The following is an 18,048-nucleotide window of genomic DNA, read 5'->3' as shown; positions in this document are numbered from 1 at the left end:
CCCCGTCGTTGGACACGTCCTCCTCCATCGACTTGTCCATCCTCGCGTCCATCTCCGCGAGCAGGCTCGCCTCCGCCTGTCGGATTCGGGGTTCGGGGAGGCGGGTTCGTCGTGGTCAGCGCCGTGTGCGTTTGAAAAACCCGCGCTCCTCGCACGAGATGAAGAGCACGGGGCGTTTAGGGGAGGGTTCGGGGCGCACCTCGGCGAATCCGTGCTCGCGGAGAAAGTCCAGCACCCCCTGGAGCTGCGAGGCCCGCGGCGGGGCGGCGGGTGATGCCATGCTCGCTGCCGGAGGCGGGGCGGGGGGGCACGCGCAGATGGGCAGTCACGTAGAAGACGGTGGTGTCAGTGTCCTCCGCGTCCCGTCTCAATCGCCTGTTCAGTTCAACCGTGACCCATAAGCCGCGAATGTAAATAATTTGCTGACGTTTATAAACGAGTGTGGCCCATACCCAGTATAACCTTAGCGATTGGTTACGAGTGAATTGTTAACCAATTGCGCCGTTAGCTCCAACGAGCAAACACCCTGACCCGAGTCACGTTGCCCGAGTGGTCTAAGGGGGAGGACTTAAGACCCTCTGGCGCAAGCCGCGGCGGTTCGAACCCGTCACGTGACAAATCTCTTTTGCTTTGGCATAGGATGACGCCTGAGGTGCTCGCGCGCGTCCCTGCGAAGTTTCACATCGATCCGTGCAGTGTGAAGGCGTCGGGGGGCCAGAAGGCGAGCATCGTTGCATGCCTACATTTTTTGCAAACAAAGAGGGGAATAACCAACTTTCCATGCGTTGCCGTGTCAGCCACTGACGAGTGAGCTCCGGCCGCTCGCCTGTTCTTTACGTCCTCACGACGCGATGAAGGCTTGGCTTCAGTTCGCGCTCGCGGAGCTGCGTCCTCTGTACGCTGTCGCGTACGCCGTCTTCGTCCTCGTTCATCGCTTAGCGCTCGAGAGTTACGTCCTGGGAGCGCGGAAAAATGAGGAGTGCTGGTTCTCAGCATCGTACTACGACTGCGCGGCGAGTTGCGGCGCGTACTGGTTCTTCAAGGGGTGCGAGTGCAAGGACACGTTCCAGTACTGTCAGGCGTGGCGTGAGACGGACGGCTCGGGGCGCACGCTGCGTGAGCGGCCGGTTCCGGACTTCGTCGCGAACGACGGCATGCGGGTGTGGGCGAACGTGAAGGAGGTGAAGGAGCTTCCGAACACGGCCGACAACGTTTCCGACGCGTGGGTGAACGCGAACAACCCCAGCGCGTGGTTGGGCTCGGCCGACGCCGCGTTTCATCACCTCGCGCGGAACGCGACGTATCCTCAGGTGTTCCACTGGTACTCGGACGACTACTGGCAGCAATCTGACTCGAACACGGGTGACTTACCGCCTCTGCTGATGTGGCTCGGCGAGGCGGTCATCTTCGCCATCTGGGCCGCGGCGACGGTCCTCTTCCTCCGCGCCCTTGGCCCGAACGCGAACCTGAACGGCGCCTACGTGCGCTTCTGCCTTCGACTCGAACGAGGTCGGTTCTTCCGCCGCATGATCATCGCGGTGTGCACGCTGGTCGCGCTGACCACCGTCCCGGGAATCGTCATCTGGTGGCTGTGGTTCGACGAACCCCCGCGGCTCTCCGAGCTCTGCGAGGTGGCCTTCCTGTTCACGGCGCTGCGAGGAATGCTCCTGACGGATTCGGAGTTCGTCCTGGACGTGGACGATCCCGCGTTTGACGAGGTCGAGTTCAACTTTTTGCCGTTTGTCGTGCACGGCGTGGACGAGGCGATCCACGACCTGACCGCCGCCGTCGTCAGGCGTCGCATCGACCCGAAGACGTACGAGATCAAGATGAAGAAGTACGTCAAGCGCGGTGGAGAGGGCCTCAGGCTGGTGGGCGACGCGGACGAGACTTCACGGACGTTGTGATTCCGAAACGCGCCGGCGGTACGACGTCGTCTACTAAAACCCGCCGACTCGCGCGTGCGTGCTAAACTAAACATCTAGGGCTACGACGATCAACGACTCGCTCGGTCACCTGCGCCTTCCCTTCGCTTTCCCCTTCGACTTGCCGCCCGACGCGCCCGCCGACTTACCGCCCCGGAGCTCGCTCAGCTCGCCGGTGAACTCCCCGAACCTGTCAGCCACGAGCATCCGCTCACCCAGCCTCGCCCTCGCAGCCTGCGCGTCCTCCTCGCTCACCGCGTCGGCACGCACGCACGCCGGCGATGACGCCGCGTTGACCACCCCGTCGCCGCCGACGCCGCCGTCGAAACTTCGAGAAGCCGCCGCAGCCGACGCCGCGACCGCCGCAGCGACGCTCCTACCCCGCGCCTCCCTCTCCCCAACCGCCGTGAGCCGTCTCACCGCGATCTTCGCCTCCCGCTCCAGCCTCGCGACGTGCGCCGCGTGCTCCGGGCCGGGAGGGGGAAGGAGCAGCGACGCGCCGCGAACCGCACACCCGGGCCGACCCGCTCGACCCGCCCTGTGCGCGTAGGCGTCGGCGGTCCGAGGTAAATCCGCGTGCACCACGAGCTCCACGCCGGGTAGGTCCAGGCCGCGGGCGGCGACGTCGGTGGCGACGAGGACGTCGCACTCGCCCGCGCGGAGGGAGGCGATGGCGGCGTCCCTGGCGATCTGGGGGAGGTCGCCGTGAAGGGAGGTGACGGTTCTGCGCCGCGTCGATTTATTCTTCTCGCCGTCGGCGTCCAGTCGCTCCTGTCGCGATGAATGAATGAACGAATGAATGAATCCGGGGTCAACTTTGAAAGAAACCGTGGGTGGGTAGATGACGAGTCGGCGTCGAAAACCCGTCGCGGAAAACCAAGCCCTGTGTGGCGCTCAGGAAACTTTTGTCTTTGCATCGTCCCCGTCTAAAAGGACTCGAAAGTCTAACATGTGATAAAAAAAGGGTTGATCCTCATCGCTTGAAACCACACAGGACGCCGCGTTCGGGCGCGAGAGCCGGGTCGGGGAAAAGCACGGGCGCGAAACGGTGTACCCCTCGATCCATCATGTACAACGCGTGAGTTTTAATCAGCGTCAAACCTCATGGAATGTAGGTAAGAATTGTAACACATTCATCTGGATGGGAACGCGCCGCGCCGAGAAAAACGGAACCGTGCCGGGCTCGGGCCTCGGAGCGCCGTGACGCCCCGCCGCGGGTCTAATAGAATTGTAGTCTATTTCGTTAGCCCACATATTATGGTCAGGACGATCTGGATGTAATCATCGACCGGCGGCGGGCGCGTCCGCTGCGGCGTCTGGGCGACGGTGGTCGGGGCTCGGACAAAAAAAACAAAAAAACGAGAGCGAGGCCGAGTCGCTCACCTCGTACGCGATCGCCAGCGTCCCCGACAGCTGCTCCGCGAAGGTCTTCGTCTCCACGAACACGATCGCCTGCCCCGTGGCGCGCGTGGAATACGAATCGTCGTCCGTATCCCCGCGTCCCGCGGCTCCCGCCGCGTACGCGTCGATGGCGTCCAACACCGTTCCCGCCAGATCGTTCCGATGCGTCGTCACCGCGAGATGCTCCACTGCACCCCCGACGTTACCGCCGCCCCTGCCGAACATGTCGATGACGGCGTGGTCGGGCGGGAGCTGCCGCTGGAGGAACCGCGCGAGCGACGGTGGCATCGTCGCGCTGAGGCACATGGTTCGCGCCTGTCCCCCGGGCGAGTGCATCACGGATTCCACGTCTCGCTCGAACCCGCCGTCCAGCAGCCGGTCCGCCTCGTCGAGGACCTGCGCGATGACGAGATCCGTCTTGATGACGCCGCGGTCGACGAACTCCTTGATGCGCCCCGGGGTTCCGATGACGCACCGCGCGTTCGCGCGAATCGCGGCGAGCTGCGACTTTTCGTCGGCGCCGCCGACGATTAAAGCGCAGCCGAAACCCGCGTCCGCGACGTGCCGCTCCGCGTGCTGATGCACCTGAGCGGCGAGCTCCCTGGTGGGCAGGAACACGATCGCGTTGGGCCGCCCGGGGTTCGCGAGGTCTCCCGGCGGCAGCCTCGCGAGCGCGTGCGCGATAGGAAGGAGGTAGGCGAGCGTCTTGCCCGATCCCGTGGGCGCCCTGACCAGGACGTCGAGGCCGTCGACGATGACCGCGCGCAGGGTTCGCTCCTGCACCGGGGTGAGGTGCGTGATGCCCACGGCCTTCATGCGGTCCTTGGCGTCGGCGGAGATGGGGGCGTCGTCCACCTCCATCTTTGACGCCACGGCCGCCACCACGGGAGGAGGCGCGCCGCTCATCCTCCCTCCCTCGCCGCCGACACCCTACGTGTGCTGGCGAGGCGTCGGCGGGGCGTCAACGAAATAGAGGCAGATTTGCACACGCTTAACCAGTCACCCGGCCGCCATCGGGAAATTTAATTCGAGAATAAACCCTCGAAACTGTTTGCCCAGTGGTCGAGCCGTTCGAATCTTCGACGTCAGTTGCGGTGCGCTAGCGTCTACAACATCTGAACGGGCGAAGGTTCCCGCCCAGCCTCGGGGCACTCCAGGCTGCGCGGTTCCACGCAGCGACGCCCCAGACCTTCGGTCCGAACGAGACCGAACGAAGGGCGACGCGGGCCTCGGTGCGAGGCGGCCTCGAGAGGCGCCGGCCCGCCCCGTCGAGCTGGGCGCGGAAGGTGTTGAAAAGTTTCCGCGTGTGTTGAATCTACCGTGATGGCGACCCCCCCGATGTCGCCCACGAGGCCCAAGCCCAAGGGCCCGAACAGCTGGAACTGCAGCTACGTCATGTCCAGCGGCGACGGCGTCAACCTGTTGGGCACGCTGGACGTCGACGCCAAGCGCGCTCGGTTCGTCGCCGCCACCGGGCTGTTCGGCACCGCGTACCAGTTCGTCATGCCCAGGGACCAGATCCAGGTGCTGCGCGTGCCCACCGCGAAGACCCCGTACAACGCGCTGGAGCTGCACACGAAGTACAGGCAGAACATCCTGTGCGACTTTGACGATAACAAGGAGGTGTTCAGGCGGTGCTGCGAGGTGATGAAGCTGGAGATCCTGCCGCAGGTGCGCGCTTTCCCCGTCTCCCCGGCCCCGTCCAACGTTTTTTTTTCGCGCCAACAATCCGGCGCCGCTCGAGACCCTGACGATGTCCCGTCCCCCCGCCCCGTGCCCGCAGGACGCTCCCCTCATCGGCGTGATCAGCGTGGAGAAGAGCGAGGTGGCGAAGGAGTACCGCGCGAAGACCGAGCTCCGCAAGCTCGCGACGTCCTCCGTCGAGCGCGACGTCTCCGCGCTCCGATCCCCATCCTCCGCCAACCGCCGCAACGAGGACGAGCAGCTCACGAAGCAGGTGCAGCACCTCTTCACCGAGAAGGCCATGCTCCAGCGCCGGCTCAAGGAGCTGGAGCGCGAGAACGCGCACCTCCACGACGAGGTGGAGATGCTCTACACGCAGGTGGACGAGCAGGCTGACGAGGTGGACGCGGCGTACGAACGAGCCATGAGGGACGCCGCGAACGTCGTCGTCGAAGACTTTCTCACGCAACAACAGGAGCTCGACGCGAGACGAGAGGCGGAGGTGGCCGCCGCGCGCGCCGAGGCGGACGCCGTCAGGGAACGTCTGGGAAAGCTCGAGGCGGACGCCAGGCGCGAGCGCGAGGTTCGCGTCCTCGTCGACGGCGCGATACGCAACATCATCGGCGCCGGCGGCGACGACAAACGTGAACCGGACCGGCGAAAGCCGGACCCGTCGACCCAAACTCCGTCGACCCACCAAACCCCGCACTCCGGCGCGTCACCACCCACCCCCGGCGGAACCCCGTCTTCTTCTTCCGCGCTCACGCCCGCGCGCGAACGCGAGCTGCACGCGCTGCAGCGAAGGTCCGAGGAGCTCCAGCGGCACATGGAGCGGATGCGATCGGAGCGAGCCGGGATGGAGCTCGAGGTTGCCGCGCTTCGGCGCGAACTGTTCGAGAAGGAGGAGCAGACGTACGCGGATCGCGAGTCGCTCGCGAGGGAGGTGGAGCAGCTCCTGGCGCGGCAGGCGGAGATGTCCTCCAACCTGGCGCAGGTTCGCAGGGAGAAGGAGATGCTCGAGGAGGACAACGAGGTGCTCTACGCCAAGGCTGAGGAGGAGTCGGAGAGGGCGAGGGCGGAGGCGGAGGCGGCGGCGCTCGCGAGGACCCCGACAACGTCTAACCCTAAAGCCCCGTCGCCCCCGGATCGCGGTGGCGGCGTCGACGGGCCGGACACGCCCCCGACGGCGGACAAGGCGACGACGCCGCCGCCCAATAAGCCGGAAGGGGACGAGACGAGGAGGACGACGGAGACGACGGAGGCGACGACGAGGACGACGGAGACGTGGGGGTCATCGTCGGATGAGGAGGAGAACGACGAGAACGACGGCACCCGCGCGCCCCCGGCGACCGCCAACGCCACCCCCGCCGGCTACCACTCCCCGTCCTTGCCCTGGCGCGTCCACTCGCAGGTCTCGTCACCCGACAGAGTCCGCGTGCGAGCCGCGGCGGCGGCGAAAAAGTCGATAGCCGACGGTCCCGACAGCGAACTCGCGGAGAAACTCATGCGGCGGCTCAAGCGCGCGGGCGAGGAGAACGAGGCGGAGGCCCTGAGCGAGCAGGTGCGGACGTTGCAGGCGGAGCAGGCGGAGATGCGACGCGCGATGGCGGAGGTGGAGAGGGAGAAGGAGCGCATGGCGGAGGAGGTGGCTCGGCTCAAGGAGGCGGCTTCGCCCGTCGGAGCGAGCGCGGATGCCTTTGTCAATCCGCTGTCGCCGGCGATGGGGCTCGGGTCGCCGCTCGTCTCCCCGTTCGGCTCGGACGACGGCATCATGCGGGAGCGCGAGGAGGCGCTCAGCAGGCGGGAGATGGAGCTGGAGCGGGAGCTGGAGGAGCGTGTTCGCGAGGCGACGCAGGCGACGGCGACGGAGGTTGCGAGGCTGAGGGAGGAATGCGCGGCGAAGGATGCGAGGATCGCGGAGCTGCTCGCCGCGGCTAAAGCCTAAACCCTGACGAGCGTTTCTCCGTCGCTGATGTCGTGGCCGCCGCCTCGTCCAGCCTCGCGGCCGCCGTCGCTTTCCGACTAGCCACTAGAGTGAGCGTTACGAAGGAAGACTACTTTCGTCAAAGGTTACTTTCACCCGTCGTCAGTCCGTGACTTGACCGCTTCACCACCTGGACCGTTGAGAAGATCGATTCCGTTGATGAGGAGGAACGCCATTCAAACTCGTTTCGTCAGCTCCGACGACACGGCCCGCGTGCTTGGGAGCCCCGGACGGGACCACGGGCGCGAGGCGATGGCCGACGCGATGGAGATTCCGTACGCCGCCGCGGGGAACGACGTGAAGGCCCCGGACGCGCCCGGCGATGACCCCGCCGCGCCCGTCGATCATTTTGCCCAGAAATACTCCCGACTCTCCGCGAGCGACCTCGCGCGGGTCGTGTCTCTGCAGGCGCGGTTTCGGGGTAACGCCCGCCGCGCGAGGCTGATGAAGTCGCGCCTCTCTTCCGCGCACGCCGCGGGCGGCGCCTTCGCCATCTTCGGCCTTCCCGACGCGAACGAGCAGCTCATCACCGTCATCCCGTGCTCGCTCGGTTCCTCCTCCCTCGTCGGCGCGGGCAACCTCTACGTCTTCTCCAAGCACGTCGGCTTCCACCGCCCGAACGGCTGGACCCTGTGGGGCCCGCACAAGGCGATCACCCTGCTCCTCCCCCTGGACCACGTGGCGTCCGTGCGGGTCAAGGAGGAATACGTCACCGCGCCGGGCGTGACGGTGCGGATGCGAAACGGGGACGAACACTGGTTCGGGGGCATGTGGTCGCCCGTCGCGGCGTCCGACGCGGTGTGGACCGCGTGGAAGGCCCGCGCGGAGCACCGCGCGTCCCTCGCACTCGCGGCGCGGAACGCCCTCGTCTCCACGCGCGACGTCAGCGAGCTGACCAAGGCGGATCTGCAGATCCGGTCGCTTCGAGCGTGCCTGAAGGATCTCGAGGCGGATGCCCGGCGCAACTCGGACGCCGCCTCCGCCCTCGCGAACGCCCAGGCGCGGTCGGAGAGGCTCAAGGACGAGATCGAGCTCCTGAGTGCGTCGATAACGCGGTTAGCCGCGGAGCACGCGGAGCAGAGGGACCTGCGAGTCGCCGAGGAGTCAAAGGCGCGGGAGCTCAAACTCGAGCTCGAGGAGGAACGGGACCTTCGACGACGCGCGGAGCGCAAGGCTGCGGACCTCGCCGCCGAGTGCGAGGAACACCGGTGCAGGGCCGAGGAGCACAGGGCGGCGCGGGAGGCGGACGCGAGGCGCGCGGACGAGGCGCGGACGCGGTGCGCCGACGTCGAGCTCCGCGGCGAGGAGCTCGCCTCCTCGCTTCGAGTCGACCTCGAGCGCCGCGACATCGAGCTCGCGCGAGTCACCTCGCGGCTCGCGGAGACGATACAAACGCTGGAGACGGAACGTACCGCGACGGCGGCGCACGCGGCGACGGCGGAGGCGACGTTAGTCGAACGAGACGCGGCGGCGTCGGAGCGAGATTCGCTTCGAAAGAAGTTGGCCACCGCGGAGGAGTGCGTGGGCGAGCTCGACGCCAAGCTCGCCAACGCGGAGGCCAAACTCATCGCCGCGGACGCGATGAACGCGGAGCTTCGCGCGGAGGCGGACGCGGCGAAGAAACGGGCGGAGGCGTTGGAGAAGGATCTGCACAGGGCGAGGGGCGAGGCTGAACGAGCGCGAGCCGCGGTGAAGGAGGGCGCGGACGAGTGGAAGGAGGCGATGGCGGCGTGCACCGCCGCGGAACGCGACGCCGCCGCCGCTCGCGGCGCCGAGGCTCTGGCGCGCGAGACCGCGGACAAGTCCCGCGTCGCGCTGGAGGAGTCGAGGGCGCGGGAGAGGGCGGCGAGGGAGGCGCTCGCGGACGCGAGGGTCCGGCTCGAGCGGCGCCAGAGCGAGGCGAACGAGTCCGTCGCCGCCGCCGAGGAAAAGGCGGCGGCGACGGCGACGGCGCTGGCGCAGGAGCGCGAGCGCGTCGTGAAGAGCGAGGCGGAGGCGTTAAAACTCGCGGCGAAGCTGAAGGACGCCGACGCCGTCGTCGACGAACTCCGCGACGCCGTCTCGCGCCAAAAACAGGAGACGTATTACCTGTACACCCAATACGCCAACTGCGCCAATCAGCTCGAGGAGACCAAGGCGGCGCTGGAGCGAGAGCAGGAGGAGGTGGTCCGTTTGCATCAGTCCTTCGCGGCGAGTAAGCTGGCGCTGTCGTCGGCGGCGGGAAGCGGCGCGTCGCTCGGGGGTTGGTACGGGGTAGGTGGCGGCCACGGAGGCGGTGACTCACCGGGCGTATCCGCGGGGTCGGTGAACGCGCCGGCGTCGGCTGGCGGCGAGGAGACGAACGCGTCGCCGTCCCCGTCCACCACCCCCGCGGCGAGGTCGTTCCTGAATCAACCGCCGTCGCCGGAACTCCTGTTCCCTAGCCTCGGGCCGGGTGCCTTTGCCGAGATGACGCCGTCGCCGTTCAAGCCGGGAAAAACCGTTCGAGGCGGGATCGGCGCGGTGGCAGCCGGCGGGGTGGATTCGGAATCCCCGGGGACGCCCGAGCAGGCCAGCCCGGAGGCGGAATCCGCCGTGGCGTGACGAGACGTGGAAACGGTCGGTTCGCGTTCGTCGTGCGCGGTTTCTCGTTCGTTGTTACGACATAACATCGGGAACGGCGTTCCCCTAGAATCTCAAAAAACGAAAATTCTCTAACTGGCTGCCATACGATAGTAGAGAGACGTTCGCCCTCCGAATCGCCTCATCACTCGACGTTTCGTTTGCTTCGTCGGTTCGTTGTCAACTCCAGCCCGCCGCTGTCCGAAATCTCAACCGCGGGAATGCGGGCGGTTGGAAAAAGCAACGAGTCCCTTTTCCATCTGCGACGCGACGGCACTCTCCGCGGGCGCAACGCGACGCTCCCCGTCGCGATTTCCGTCGTCATATCGGAGGCTATGGCTTCGAGTATCGCGACGCACGCGCGCGAGGGCGTCGCCTCGGAGCGCGCGACCCACGCGGGTCGCCTCGGGTTAACCCCCGCGCGGGGTGACGCGACGGGATCTCGCGATGCCGCAGACGCGACCCAGCGCGGGGCGCCCGGCGCGCCGCGCCGGGTCGTCAGCGAGGAGGACCTGGAGGCCGCCGAGCTGATGTGCTCGCTTCGCGACGTCATCGAGCCGCCCGCGACGCGCGTCGACCGCCGGCGTCACCCCGCGGGCGCCTCGAACCCGTCGAAGCTCCCAGCGCCGAGGAGGACGTTACCGGCACCGGAACGTCGAGGGGTGGTGCCAAAAAGTGCGTGCAAACAACGGGGCGCCAAAAAAAAACGGGGAAGCGGGAGGGTCGAGTCGCTGCTGACGCGCGCGCGCGGCGTGGCGCGTCAGCTCGCGTCGCCGTTCCCGGCCCTTAAACGATACGGGTCCATCACGGAGGCGCTCGCCTACATCGACTCGCAGCCGCCCGCGGGCGCCCCGGTCGACGGACGCGAACCGCGGCGGCAGGAAAAACGGCGACGCGAACCGACGCGGGAAGAAACCCCGAACGGGACGAAATCGCCGTTCCCATCCCCGTCGCCCCGTTCCCGCTCGCGTGACCGCGTCCCGCCGCGGGTGCCGCCGTCTCCGCCGGGAACCCCCACGGAACGACCGACGCCGAAGCCCCTCGGGTCCGTCCGCGCCTTCCTCGTGCGCGGCGGCGCGCTCCTCGCGAGCCTCGACGTCGAAGTCGACGGGGCGACCGCCGCGATCCCCCCGTCGTCAGAAAACGCAGATGACGAAAACGGCGACGAAAAAGTCTCAACGCCGAAGCGCCGTAAGCTGCCGACTCGGTCCCTCGCGGAGCCGGGATGCGCGAGGGCGCGACCGTTCGTGCGCAGGGGCGACGTCGGCGACGAAGACGTCGCGCTGTACCTACCCGACGCGGGCGACGACGCCACCGACGACGACGCCACCGACGATGACCTCCTCCTCGTCGACCCGAAGAGCCGAACCAATCAGGGTCCCCAAACCACCGCGGGCGCGAACGCATTCCTCGACGCATGGCGATGGACGACGCCCCAACGCGCCGTCACCGCCCCGCGCCACCTCCTCCACGACCCGTCCGACGACGCCGCGGCGGGAACGAAGCGGCTCATGCTGCCGTGCGTCGTCGCGTCGGGTGTCGGGGACGGGATGTTCAAGCGTCGAGCGGCGGATGCGGCGAACGCGTTCAACTCGGCTTCTCGAAACCTTCTCGAAACGTCGCGTCGTGCGTGCGGCGGGTCGATGATCGAGCGACGCAGGCTTCGAAGCGACGAGCGGCGGTTCTCGGGGTCCAAACGAACGGCGGGCGACGACGACGACGACGGGCACCAAACGGCGGGAGGCAGCGGGACGGCCCCGTGTATGTATTCGCCCCCACCGTTGACGACCCCGGCGAACCCACCGAGCCCGATGACCAAAGCCGCCAAGGACCGCGCCTTGACCGCCGCGTACGCCGCGTGCAAGGCGATCGCGCCCACGTTCCGCGTCGATCGCAGCCGCATCCACGGCCTCGGCGTCTACTGCACCGTCCCGCTTCCCGCCAAGTGCGCGGCGCTGGAATACGTCGGCGAGATCATCTCAGACGCAAACGCAGACGCTCGAGAGGCGGCGGAGAAGCGATCCATCGTCGACGCCGCGGCCGCGAACGGGCGGGTCGCCTCGCCCGCGGAGTTGGCGCGCGCGTCGACGTACATGTTCGCGCTGGACCCCGTGAACGGGACGGTGGTGGACGCCGCGCGCAAGGGGAACGCGACGAGGTTCGTGAACCACTGCTGCGAGCCCAACTGCGTGACGCGCGTCGTCGTCGTCGGCGGGGAGAAGAAAATATTGCTCTTCACCTCCCGCGACGTCGCCGCGGGGGAGGAGCTGACGTACGACTACATGTTCAAGCCGGATCTGCCGGAGAACGAGGCGCCGTGCGACTGCGGCGCGGATACGTGCAGGGGGATCATCAACGTCCGCTGAGCGACGGCGATTTATTTAGTCTATTAAGTGTACGCCCTAACTTTTAAGGGTGACCTACTAGGGGTAATTTGATCACTTCGGGAGGACGATGTCGTCGTCGTCGTCGTATGCCCCGCGCCTGCCTCCTCCCCCGCGCCCGCCCCGCTTCTCCCTCCGTCCCTCGCCTCGTCCTCCTCCCCCTCTCTTACCCCCGCCGCCCTTGCCGGGCGCCCCACCCTTGCCGTTCCGCAGCTGATCCTTCCCGCGGTACTTTTGCCCCCTGGGCTTGCTCGAGCCGTTGATCTTCACCGGGCCGTCGAGCGTCGCCACGATTCCGTGCGCGTCGTAATCGATCGCGACGCCCCCGAACCCCGCCTGCTTCAGCCGCGTCACCACCCCGCGCGCCACGTTCCCCGCGCTCTTGCTCGCCGGGTCGCCGATGTAGTGGTACAGCCGACCCTTCTTCTTGAGTATCCTCGCGAGGTGCCCGTAGAACTCCTCGGAGAAGAGTTCGCCGGCGAGCGCAAACGTCGGCGGGTCGTGAACGATGCGGTCGAACGAATCGTCCGGCAGCGTCGGCACGACGTCCGCCGCGTTGCCGTATAGCTGTCGAATGTCCCCCGAGAAGAGCGCCGCGCTGTGCGGGTTCATGCGACACATCTCCGTCATCGCGGGGTCGAGCTCGACGGTTGTCACGTCCCCGCCTCGCTCTCGAGCCATCGACGCCGTGTACGCCAACCCGGTGCAGATGTCGAGCACCCTGGCGCCCTTGCGTATGGGCGCGACCGCGGCGATCTTGCGCGCGGTGTCCTCCATCGGGTCGACGCCCACGCCGAAGCGGTGCATGCTGAAGCCGGCGATGAGCGCCGTGGGCGCCAAGCCGGGCCCCGAGGGCATGAGCGAAACCGCCCTGGACGTGCCCTCGGAGAAGACTTGGAATCGTTCCGCGCGTTCGCCCTCGCGGAGGACGTAGGCTCCCTTTTCGTCCCCCGCGATGGCGACGACGTCCGGCCAGGTGACCAAGGGTGGGGATCGCGGGTCCGTGTCCGGGAACCGCACGCCGTCCTCGGTCAGGCGGAGCTCGACCGTGGAGACGTCGAAGTCGAGGGACGCGATGACGGTGTCCTCGGCGGAGTTTGCGATCTCGCCCCACTCCTCGATGAGATCCCGGGCGACGTACCAGGAGAGGATCGGGGGATGCGGGTCCAGCGGGGGTAGCGGGGGATCCCACGGTCCCCACGCATCGTCATCGGCGTCGGCGGCGTCGTTAGACGCGGTCTCGGCGGCCGGCGACGCGGCGCCTTCGGCGCTCGCCGTCGTCGGTTTTGACGGGCACGCTCTCCGCCGGCGGCATGAAGGGCCGACGGAGGCGGCGGTCGCCCCGCGGTGGATGGAGGGCCCCGGGGCGCGAGGCGTGCGCGATGGGACGGCCGACACACGCGTGAGGAGCGCGGCCATAGCGATAAAGCAGTCGAATGCGCCCCCCCCCCGCGAGCTCGAGTGTGTCGAGCCCTGCTGGGCGGCTTTACCTAAAACCTACTCTCATGACGAGGCGAACAGAATGAGGTTTCGTAACGCACGAATGCATCTGGCTGGAGAGAAGGCGGTTTGTCTTACAAGCTGAAGCGCGTGGTCTTTCAGTGCGTTCGAAGCGAAATCGATGCGCGCTCACGTGCACCTCACCTCCCCTCAGCGCTCCTGAGGGTCTTCAGGACCGCTGAGAGGAAGAGTCGTGCGCTACACGTGAACCGCGGTGACGTCGCCTCGAACGCACCTGTCAGCACTTTCGAGATCCTCACGCGCTCCCGGCCCGCGAGCGCCACGAGCGTGCTGGTCCTTCATGGGTGTTCGAACCGATACAAACCCGTGGAGACGGTGCAAGGACATGAGATTTGTACCACCTACCATACCCCACTTTTGTATCGGTTCGAACGCTCTGATAACGCAATAGAGGTTGAAGACCAGCGCGCTCGTGAAACACGCCGCGGATGCGACAAAGTCCCTTCCCCTTCCCCTTCCCCGCGCCGCGCCCCCTCAGGTCACGGCGGACCCGCCGATACGACCCACGAGCTCGGTCCCATCGCGACGATACCCACGTTCACCTCCCCCTCGTCGATATCCTCCAGATCCGGCGCGTCCGAGTCGTCGATATCGTCAGGCGCAGACGCCGGCCCCAGCCCCGAGAAAAAAACCTCGTTCGTCGTGTCAGCCTCGGGGAGGTACGCCTCGATGCCGCCGCCCCGCTCCGCGCGCTCGGCGTACCCGGCGAGGGACGATATGACCGGGTAGTCGCGCGCGATGGACCACCGCGCGAGGGTGACCTGCCACCTGTGTCCGTCCCCGTCCGCGTCGCGTAAGCCTTGATACGGCAAAACGCAAGCCACGGCGACGATCCCTACGGCGAGCAGGCAAAGGATGACCGCGGCGAAGGCGTCCACGGCGGGGGCTTCGTAGGGCGGGATTTGCGTGGCGCGGGGGCGCGCGCCCGGGGGTCCGCGGCGGCGATCGTCGTCGTCGTCGTCGTTTTCGGCGGCGGCGCCGGCGGCGCCGAGCTCGGGGTCGCGCGGCGGCGCGGGCGGTCGCACCGCCACGACGCGGCCTTCCCCGGGCCCCACGGGACGGGTGGACACGAAGAAGGGGCCGGTGAGCCGCGACTGCGAGGCGGCGTCGCGGCGCCTGTCGAGCTCGCGCTGCTGCTTGAGCTCGTCGGGGCCGGGGTGGGGACCCGTGACCATGGCGGCGTGGTGGTAGCGGGCGAGCGCGATGACGACGAGGGGGTCGCCGGGTGATCGGCGGCGCGGCGCGAAGTGTGGAGAGGGGAGGCCCAGTCGCACCCTCCGAGGAAACCGAAACGCCTCGGCGACAGTCTCGGAAGCGTCGTCACACGGCCAGCTCCGAGATTCCACGCAGCGTATTCCGGGCTGGAGAAATCCGTGGCGGACACAAAACCGTGCCCGTCGCGCGCGCGCCCGGGGCGAGGGAGAAGCGTTCCGAACCATGGCATCCGCGCTCGCGCCCGCCGCGCCCGTTCCTCCCGCGGTGGCGAGGTTCTCGAGGAGAGAAGGACGGAGACGAGCGACCCGCGCCCCCGTAGCGTCGTCCGCCTCCGCCCGAGTCGACACCGACGCCGACGTCATCGCCAACCACGAGCGCATCTTGGGTACCCGGGACGCCCCGAAGGACACCGTGCTGATGTTCAGCTACGGCGCGAACATCAACCCGTACACCCTGAACCGCCGCGGCATCGGTCCCAGCGCCAGCGCCGTCGCCAGGGCCCCGGGACGCAGGCTGGTCTTCATCCATCGCGGGGGGTACGCGTCCCTGGAGGAGGCTGTCGACGAAGACGCGAAAACAGCGGGGCTCGGCGAACGCACGCGCGGCGCGCTCGGGACCGTGCACCGCATATCCAAGACGGAGCTCGCCGCGGTGCGCCGGTGGGAGATCGGATACGAGATGAGGGAGATCGACGTCGTCGTCGCCGACCCCCCGGGGTACCGAGCGGGCGACGAGGATGGGGATGAGGATGGGGATGGGGACGGCGAGGAGCACGGCGTCGGAAGCGGCGGCGGCGGCGACGACGCGCGGGAGGAGGACGAGGGGGCCGCCGAGGATGACCTGGCGCCGGGCGAGCGACGCGTCCGCGCGACGGTGTTCCTGACGAAGAGGACCGCGCGGTTGAAGACGCCGGTGGTGCCGTTTGCCGAGTACGTCGCCAAGATTGTGGACGGCGCGGAGTCGATGCGGCTGGACGAGGGGTACGTCGCGGAGCTCAGGGCGTTGGCGTCGAAGGCGCCCGCGTCGAACGAGCGGGGACGGGAGTACTTCGACATCGCCGCGGAGTGGTCGGAGGATTACGGGTTCGGGTTTGGGGCGATGTTCAAGAGGAAATAGGTAGGGGTCGCCGGGTGAAAGTTGTGTGACTGGCTGGGCCGCGAAAAGAAAGAAAGTTCCAGACTGGCACGTGACATCTCACCGCTGGGCTGCTGGGGCCCAATGCTTCGTCAGCCATCCAAACGTTGTGCGAACGTATGAGGTTACAGTCAGCAAAAAGCGCAGAAAAAATATCCGGGCACCGGGAACGAAAAACGTGGGGAACGAAAAACGTGGGGGCGAATTCAATCGACACCTGATCGCCACTCTCACACGCACCGGGCGACCGAAAATGGCCCGCGCCATGCATCGCTCCGCGCTGCTCCTCACCCTGGTGCTCTCCTGCGTCGTCGCCGCGAGCGCCAAGGTGGGCAAGCCCCCCGCGGATCTCACCGACGCGGAGAAGACCACGCTCCAGGCCGAACCCGGATCCTACAGTTGCTATGGCAAGTGCGACAGCAAGAACGCCGAGAAGAGCCCTTGCGGCACCGATCGCATCGACACCTACCTCGGCACCTGCAACGAGTTCAAGGGATCCTACGGCAAGGCCACGCAGTGGGGCGCCACCTGCCCCAAGCACGTCTGCAAGGCTGAGTGCGCCAAGGCGGGCGTGAATGACGCATTCCACTGCTTCACGCTCAAGACCGGAGACAAGTTCAACCTCATGTTCGAGGACGCGAACGCCGAGGTCAGCGCCGCCGACATGGGCCTCTCCCTCGGATGCCCCGGCTCCCACAAGATGATGAAGAAGTACATGGCCGGCAAGGGCCACAGGGACTGCGAGGGCGGCGGCCCCGTGTACAAGAAGGGCGAGAAAACCGCCCGACCCGCCGCCGACGGGTTCGACAAGGACAAGTACCAGAAGAAGGACGCCTCCGCCGCGTGCAAGGCGACCCTCGAGCGCTTCGTGTGCAAGGACATCGACAAGTCCAAGTCCAAGGACAAGTGCGAAGTCAACGACAACTGCAAGTGGGCCGACAACAAGTGCGTCCCGAAGACGGCCGGCTCCGACGCCGTCCTCGACGACGCGTACAAAAACGTCCGCGCCGGGGCCAAGTCAAAGGCGGACAAGTGCGCGGCCATCAAGGTGGAGGGCGACTGCACCGCGGCGGCCGACTGCGAGATCGTCAACGACGGCGAGACCAACTCCTGCGACGTCAAGCCGGACGTGGCGCGAACCGCCGCGGGGGTGGACGCGGTGGAGGGGATGATGTTTGACCAGCTGGAGCACGAGCTGCACGTGTGCAACGCGGGCAACTCGAAGAAGGATAAGACGGCTTGCGAGGCGATTGGGAAGAACAAGGGATGCGAGTGGAACGCGGACGATAACCTCTGCACCACCTCGATGGCGCACCGCACCGACATGGCCGCCAAGGTGTGCCCGAATTTCATGTCCGAATACGCGGGCGCGCAGCGCGGCGCCGCCGATAAGCTCAGGGAGAAGCACAAGGAACAAAAGGCGAAAGCCGAGAAGAAGCGCGACGCCATCACCGACAAGATCACCGACAAGAAGAAGAAGAATAAGGTGAAGATTCTGGCCGACCTCGCCATCGCCGGCAAGAAGGCGAAGAAGATCAAATCCACCGTCACCGCCGACTCTGCCGACGCCGCTTGCACCGAGGCTCTCGCCAAAGCCGGCCTCACCACCGACAACGCCCACTGCGAGCAGGACGCCTCCTCCCGCCGTAAGCTCCTCGCCTCCTACACCATCGTGATGATCCCGGATCCTTCCGTCGACTCCGCCAAGGTCATCGCCAGTCTCGAGAGCAACGGGTACACGGTCACCGCGCAGGACGAGGATCCCATCGCCGTCCTGAGAACCGTCGACGGCGTCGCCGCGGCGGATATCGACGCCCTGGAGACCGAGGCGGACTCCGCGGCGGACCTCGGAACCGGCGTCGCCGACCTCGACGCCGAGACCAAGACGGCCGACGCGAAGGTTGCCTCGGATGCGGGCGCGATGAGCGCGGGCGTCTTCGCGGCGGTTGCGGCCCTCTCCGTGCTCGCGCTCGCGTGAGTTTTGGGGACGAGTGACGAAAATAAAAGTTTGCCCCCCTCGACGATTACTCCGGCCTCTCGTCGTTTGTACGAAGGTGGTATTTGCGTCGTTTGTACAGCTACGCCCGCGGTTGGAAGACTCCGGCGGAACACCCCGCGAGTTGAATGTGGTATTAGGTCTCGCGCCCCTTGTCTGCTTAATAAGTGTTACGAAGATATTTTAGAAGTATTCCCGTACTCG

The 18,048-nt window shown here is 67.0% G+C and overlaps 9 protein-coding genes across 9 annotated transcripts; 6 read left to right on the top strand and 3 right to left on the bottom strand.

Moving 5' to 3' along the window:
* Positions 1-851: 851 nt before the first annotated feature.
* MICPUN_100207 (predicted protein) lies at positions 852-1,907 on the top strand (the record flags this gene model as incomplete). The annotated part of the gene is made up of 1 exon (XM_002501846.1): positions 852-1,907. The coding sequence occupies one exon, from the start codon at positions 852-854 to the stop codon at positions 1,905-1,907; it is 1,056 nt and encodes a 351-aa protein (XP_002501892.1).
* A 105-nt stretch (positions 1,908-2,012) lies between these two features.
* MICPUN_58098 (DEAD/DEAH box helicase) lies at positions 2,013-4,187 on the bottom strand (the record flags this gene model as incomplete). Its single annotated transcript, XM_002501444.1, has 3 exons — positions 2,013-2,808; positions 2,962-2,981; positions 3,309-4,187. The coding sequence occupies 3 exons, from the start codon at positions 4,185-4,187 to the stop codon at positions 2,013-2,015; spliced, it is 1,695 nt and encodes a 564-aa protein (XP_002501490.1).
* Positions 4,188-4,649: 462 nt separating this feature from the next.
* Positions 4,650-6,954, top strand: MICPUN_100205 (predicted protein; the record flags this gene model as incomplete). The annotated part of the gene is made up of 2 exons (XM_002501845.1): positions 4,650-4,997; positions 5,110-6,954. The coding sequence occupies 2 exons, from the start codon at positions 4,650-4,652 to the stop codon at positions 6,952-6,954; spliced, it is 2,193 nt and encodes a 730-aa protein (XP_002501891.1).
* A 303-nt stretch (positions 6,955-7,257) lies between these two features.
* Positions 7,258-9,576, top strand: MICPUN_58096 (predicted protein; the record flags this gene model as incomplete). The annotated part of the gene is made up of 1 exon (XM_002501844.1): positions 7,258-9,576. The coding sequence occupies one exon, from the start codon at positions 7,258-7,260 to the stop codon at positions 9,574-9,576; it is 2,319 nt and encodes a 772-aa protein (XP_002501890.1).
* A 1,910-nt stretch (positions 9,577-11,486) lies between these two features.
* Positions 11,487-11,951, top strand: MICPUN_73010 (predicted protein; the record flags this gene model as incomplete). Its single annotated transcript, XM_002501843.1, has 2 exons — positions 11,487-11,621; positions 11,667-11,951. Coding segments are annotated over 2 exons (420 nt in total), but the record flags the coding sequence as incomplete, so codon positions are not given.
* Positions 11,952-12,263: 312 nt separating this feature from the next.
* On the bottom strand, positions 12,264-12,824 carry MICPUN_76233 (predicted protein; the record flags this gene model as incomplete). The annotated part of the gene is made up of 1 exon (XM_002501443.1): positions 12,264-12,824. A coding segment is annotated over one exon (561 nt), but the record flags the coding sequence as incomplete, so codon positions are not given.
* A 1,154-nt stretch (positions 12,825-13,978) lies between these two features.
* MICPUN_58093 (predicted protein) lies at positions 13,979-14,674 on the bottom strand (the record flags this gene model as incomplete). The annotated part of the gene is made up of 1 exon (XM_002501442.1): positions 13,979-14,674. One exon carries the CDS (start codon positions 14,672-14,674, stop codon positions 13,979-13,981), a length of 696 nt encoding a protein of 231 aa, XP_002501488.1.
* Positions 14,675-14,892: 218 nt separating this feature from the next.
* On the top strand, positions 14,893-15,873 carry MICPUN_108146 (hypothetical protein). The gene has a single exon (XM_002501842.1). The coding sequence runs from the start codon at positions 14,937-14,939 to the stop codon at positions 15,828-15,830; it is 894 nt and encodes a 297-aa protein (XP_002501888.1). The 5' UTR covers positions 14,893-14,936; the 3' UTR covers positions 15,831-15,873.
* Positions 15,874-16,101: 228 nt separating this feature from the next.
* MICPUN_58091 (hypothetical protein) lies at positions 16,102-18,041 on the top strand (the record flags this gene model as incomplete). Its single annotated transcript, XM_002501841.1, has 1 exon — positions 16,102-18,041. The coding sequence occupies one exon, from the start codon at positions 16,102-16,104 to the stop codon at positions 17,824-17,826; it is 1,725 nt and encodes a 574-aa protein (XP_002501887.1). The 3' UTR covers positions 17,827-18,041.
* Between the last annotated feature and the right edge of the window lie 7 nt (positions 18,042-18,048).

This window comes from Micromonas commoda, chromosome 4 (genome assembly GCF_000090985.2).
Source record: "Micromonas commoda chromosome 4, complete sequence".
NCBI lineage: Eukaryota > Viridiplantae > Chlorophyta > Mamiellophyceae > Mamiellales > Mamiellaceae > Micromonas > Micromonas commoda.
The sequence above is the reverse complement of the archived record's forward strand: the minus strand, read 5'-3'. Positions and strand labels throughout refer to the sequence as shown.